Raw genomic sequence first — 5,987 nt, forward strand, 5'->3', positions numbered from 1 at the left:
TTATCTTTTTGTGATTAAATTGATAATTTGATCAACATATAGAGTACATGTAAATAATAGAGTATATGTAAATAAAACTTTTGTCTGAACATTTGATCGACGTACAGAATTAGACTATAATTAGATCTTTTTTTATCTAAACATGAATATGGCAACTCATGTCTAAGGATAGCACATAATCGATCAACGTCGACACGTGGAAGAATTCTGTAATGTATCTCCCAGGTAACTTATAACTTCCTCTATTTATCGAAGTGTCCGTCTCACCGTAACAACGCGACTCGTCGATTCGCATAATGTGCTTGTTAAAAAAAGCCACTGCGCGACGCGACGTTACGTTCGTCCTACAACCGACGTCGTCGTGTATCCCGCACCCTTTTACAATCCACGTCTGCGCGCCTCCCGACCGGGTCTATAAAAGCGACGCGGAGCGTCACGACGCTTCAGACGTTTGAGATACGCGCACCACGGAAAATGTAACCAAGCGGTTGTCGTATCGATACCTTGCTATCGGAGTCTCTATTTCCGTCTCTCAAGTGACACCTGCTCCAAAAGCGAAATTGTCAGAGAACACGGCTGACATAATTCCTATTACACGCGCTGACTTGATTCGACGTTTGTGGGACTTGGGAGCAGCTGATACACGCGCGTGCCAGGACACTCGTCGCGATAAGAAGATGTAACTGAGGACAAACTAATCGGAATTTAATCGAGTAAGAGTGATTTGTACGCGTATTTATCGATATACATGAAAGACAGTGTACCAGAGTGAAGTGACGTTTCTATCAATTGTCAAACAAATTTTATCGCCGTGGTACGTATCTATGTCGTGTTATCACTTCGCAATCATTGTAGCTGCGTAACTTAATATACGATTCTGCACAAATTTTCTAATGCCGATATTTTAATTCTCAGCAAATACCTTATTGAGTTTTACAACGAAATTTTATCCACAATTTAAAAAATTCATGAATATTGAAATTCGTTTTTTTTTTTTCATATGACGAAATTCTGGAAGACGTGTGTTTGCTGAGAGTTAAAGATTATAAAAATCTTATACTTTCAAAATTATGCTATGTTTAATGAATGTTTATGAATTTTATAACTATATTAAAATATATCACAATAAAAAAATAAGAAATGCAAAAAATTATAATAAATTATTAATGAATCATAAGAAACCTTAAAAAATTATCATTATAATTTACTATAGTGCACACTGTACTTCTATAAATGTTTAAAGGCTTAACATAGACGATTTCCGCGACACTTGTAGCTCCTATAAGTTGTCGATTTCTATATATATATATACATATATCGACTCAATTGCCTCGTTAAACATCACAGTATGCACGCACGCATGCACGCACGCACGCACACAAAACTATAACGCCACTAACTCGCGTGTATTAAAATAGAGTGCTCAGTAAACATAAATGCTAAATATATCTGTGCCTCTGAAGCTTGTCAGAATTAACCGGTCCGAACCAGTGATTATGTGAAAAAATAACCATGACACAAAATAATGAACAGAAAATAGAAAAATGGGGGAATCATCATTGTTATCTCCAATTTGTCAAAATTAAAGTCATTACATTACAAAAGGTAAATTCAAAGGTGAGCGACGTTTTTACAATGATTGTATAGAATATGTGTATAAACACACATATTCTACGAAACAAGAACATATAATATTGTTCATCTCGTTAATAATTGAAATGGTAAGGTTTTCAATATGTAACTTCGTCCAGTACGTCGCGTTATTAAAATATACATGACCACGCCACCCACAAGTTTATCGCGTCATACTGCATTCGTTTCGTCACATGATGACATTTACGTTGTGTCTTGGATCTCCAGAAATTTATTGGAACGATCCGAAATAGATAAATGTTCATCGTTAAATGAACGATGTTTGTTTTTGTGATTTAAATGTCTCTTAATGATATATGTGTTGTAGTTCGATAAAAGATGATCTTTTGAAATTACTGAGAACATAGAATCTTTCATTAGCCTTTAAATTTTTTTTTAGATATGTATACCTTCATTATCGTTACGTTTATTACTAAACTAAATAACATTATATTATACAAACTTAAGTAATAAATAATATAAATGCAAGTAATCAAAAATTCACAAATATTAATTTTTGTATTTTTAAGAACTGATTATGTATGTAAAGTGACGTAAGATAATGATTAACAATTTATCGTATTTTCTATCTCTCTCTATCTGGCTTTCAATTCATTTAAATTACATTTCAATGTAAACTAAATATATAACATTTCAAATTATCCTTGATTCGCTCAAAATAAAGGAAACTCTATCGATCTGCCATCTATATGTGTATACCTTTTACCTTTCGCGGTCTACTTTATGACACATTTAACTCTGTTTTCTTATTTCTCGTTACAAATGCGATGAAATTGGACAAATCAATGAATGCATGACTGTCTTGCGAAAACAAAAATCGCGTGCAAGCTTGGAAAGTTTTGGGATTCGGCGCCGATCAGACTCACGCATCGTCGACCAAAGCGTGAACGGTTCTCGCTATTGATCTAGCGAGGGTCTAAATGTCCTGGGTTCACCCGGCCACCCTCCGGCCCGACTCTCAGGCTTTCCGCTGCACCACGAGAATACAGCTCTTTTCAACGAAAATGACAAAGAAAAAGTATCTCGATGCACGCGAAGAAAACAAGGATTGCTATCTCCAGTGTCGATGTTCCAAAAACTCTTCTTGCCGCGCTATCAACAAAATTATCGATTCTCAAGACACATAATCATAAAATCGAGCAAGAATATAACACACGATTCCATTTATACGAGATAGCAGATACACCGCAGTGTTTAATGACGCACGTGCGAAATTACGCGGTTAGAAGAGAAATGGCACTCAAAACCACATGGAGTATCGTTAGCTAGATCAATGTCTGCTTAATGTTGCTGTTATGCAATAACTATAAATGGATTCCGATGAATTCTAGTTTGTGCATTTTATCGGTGAAAATACATGATTTTCGTTGTACATATGTTGTATAACATAACTACATAAATTCTCAGTAGTCTTGCTTTCATCTATAAATTCTTTAAATCTGTTTATAATCGAATTTTCCATGTCAATGTTTAAATCATTTCCTCATAAATTTCAAACGGAGTAACATACAGTTCTAGATATTAATTTTCAAATTAGAACAATTAAATATGTAAAGTAACTTTTATTTTTTATTTAAAAAAATAAGGCTTTATGTTATATATGTTTTCTTTATTCAAATATGATCAGTAAAAATACTCAGATCTTTTACGTAATTCTTTTTAAAAAAAAAAAATAAATTTTATGAAAAAAGACGTGCATTTTCATTTAAGGAATGGTTACGTCATCGGGACAATCTTTCTTCAGATAGCTTCTACCTCGCGCGGCCCACAATATCACACGTGTTCTCGATATATCATAGAACCGCGATTGATCTACGTGTTGCTATTTATGAACTAGAACGCGCGTTGCACGATCGGAGAAGAGTGAATATTATCTTTTGGCGGAAGGAAGCGTGGGAACGTCCCTCAATACGATAGTACGTTTGTCGCGTTGATTGTAGGCGTAGTATATGAAGTCCATTGTATCTATAGGAGTCGAAGATAATATTCCTTTGACAGAGTTATCCGAGTATAAAATCAATGTTGAAGTCCGTCAATATGGACAGATGAAATTCTAATTTCCGGTCTCGACGAAGAGGCGGTCTATACAAAACGAAAATGGCAAGGACAAATACGTTACATCTATATGAATTGAAAATAGCAAGGATTAAAAAGTCAGCCTTTGTTACAATAACGATGAAAATAGAATAAAATAAATTGAAATAATAATACGATATATTAAGAATAATGTCTAAAAAGAAAAATAAATGATTTAAATTAAAATAAAATAATTCTCTTTAATCGTACTATTATATTCAATTTTTTGTAAGATCTCTCAGTCGCTTGCAATACAGATTTGCACTCTCTATATTCGAAAATAGAAATCAATCTGTCTAAAACTCTGTATTCTTTTTTTGTTCCAGATGAAGCTGCACGAGAAGAAAGAATCAGGCATCCACAGAATCCAAGAGGTACCCCTCGAGGAATTGGACTTATCAAAGGAATACAATGTGGAGAAAACTCTAGGCGAAGGTAGTTTCGCGAAAGTCCTACTGGCAACGCACAGGACCACTCAGACAAGAGTGGTCCTAAAAGCGGTTCATCAAGAACTCACATCCGAGAAGGACTTCTTCCGGGAATTCCATTACTCGTACCATTTAAGCCCGCATCCTAATATACTCTGCTCGTACGCAGTTGCCTTTAAGGCGGAGAAATGTTTCGTCTTCGCGCAGGAGTATGCGCCCTACGGCGATCTCGCTGGCAATGTGAAAGCCGGCGGGCTCAACGAGGATGCCTGTAAGAAAATTGCTGGTCAACTCGCCTCGGCCCTCGATTTTATCCATTCAAAACAACTGGCCCATCGTGACATCAAGCTAGAAAACGTGCTAGTGTTCGCGCAGGACATGAGCAAAGTGAAGCTATGCGACTTTGGCTGCACAAAGCGCGAGGGCACCCTTGTGAATAAGATCCGTTGTACCTGGGTGCCGTTCCAACCTCCCGAGATTCACGAGATCATTAAGAATGAAAGATATGCTTGCAAGAGAAGCTCAGACTGCTGGCAGTTTGGCATTGTCCTTTTCGTTTGTCTGACCGGTAATCCACCATGGCAAAGCGCCGATCCAATCCAAGACCCAGACTATTCGGCCTTTCAACGATGGCTGAAGAGACGTACCACCAAAATCCCACCGACTTTCCGTCGCTTCACTCCTAGGCTACTCCGATACTTTAGGCGAGCATTCGAACATAAGCCGGAGAAGAGGCCTCACGTGACCGAGATCAACAAATACCTAAAGGATTCATGGTGTATCAGCAAGATTAGCCACAGTGCGACGTCGACATCAGTCGATGTTAGCGAGAGTCTTGCCAGGCGAGGCGATAGCCTACTCTATCTAGATACTATTCTGGACGATCGGCATAACGTAGATGAGAACAAGAATAAATTAAGAAAGTTACTTAACAGTTACGGCCTGGAAACTACGGTGGATCAGAAAGTCGTCACTAAGAGGATATGGGAATGGGTAATGCAATGTGATTCTAATATAGACACAGAGCCCGGTCTGATCAGCAGCTTCAGTACGGAGGACATGTGAGAGATAGTGAGAACTTGCAGCGAACCGTGCCTTCGGATCACTCAAGGGGAACCGAGTAAGTTCCGAATGGGCAGCTTCTACATGCCGACCTCGTATAGATGTGCCAAATAATCTGCTAGAGTTATCTAGCCGAGAGACACTTTCTGGAACTCGAGTGATACGCGAAAAAAACGGAACATGATCCTGTTTCTGCGATGTTTCCAAAGTGTCAAAAAGCTAATCACAAGCGGACCAATTACTGAACTTGTTTAATTAATAAGAATGAAGATTGCGAAAAAATTTGAGAGACAATGATATTTGTATAGATTGGTGTTGAAAATGGTATAATCGCAATTAATACAACAAAAGTTAATACACAAAAGATGTCATGAAGATATTTAAACATTTTGGTCTCATAGACGTTATCCCTCTATTTAGAATTTTATATTGCTTTGGAAATTCGAAACAGAAATAAAATATGTCTCTTGATCATAAAATGCTCTAGCAATTAAGTATAAATGTGATATATAAATATCTAAATAGAAAAGAGAGAGGTAACGAAAAAGAATATGCGAGCAAAAGAATGGTGGTAAGCTCTGATAATTAGCTTGATGTACTAACTATAGAGACAATAATATACCGGTGCATATGATTTTTGCATTAGTCAATTGTTCTGGTCTTAAAACGATGGTCTTAGTAATGCCTTATGCGCAATTAAACGCGAGGTCAGACAGTCATTTAAAGTTATTTTGTATATCATTCAAATCTGAAATCCCATTCTATCTA

General features: G+C 36.9%; 1 protein-coding gene across 1 annotated transcript in view; it reads left to right on the forward strand.

Annotated features, from left to right (window-relative positions):
- The window catches only part of LOC108692312 (protein kinase 4), a 14,526-nt gene extending 8,948 nt beyond the window's left edge, over positions 1-5,578 (forward strand). Inside the window, 1 exon segment of the mRNA XM_018200510.1 lies at positions 4,054-5,578. Coding sequence (XP_018055999.1) covers positions 4,054-5,222 — 1,169 coding nt within the window. The 3' untranslated portion in view covers positions 5,223-5,578.
- Positions 5,579-5,987: the final 409 nt, after the last annotated feature.

This window comes from Atta colombica, unplaced genomic scaffold (genome assembly GCF_001594045.1).
Source record: "Atta colombica isolate Treedump-2 unplaced genomic scaffold, Acol1.0 scaffold107, whole genome shotgun sequence".
In the NCBI taxonomy this organism is placed as follows: Eukaryota; Metazoa; Arthropoda; class Insecta; order Hymenoptera; family Formicidae; genus Atta; species Atta colombica.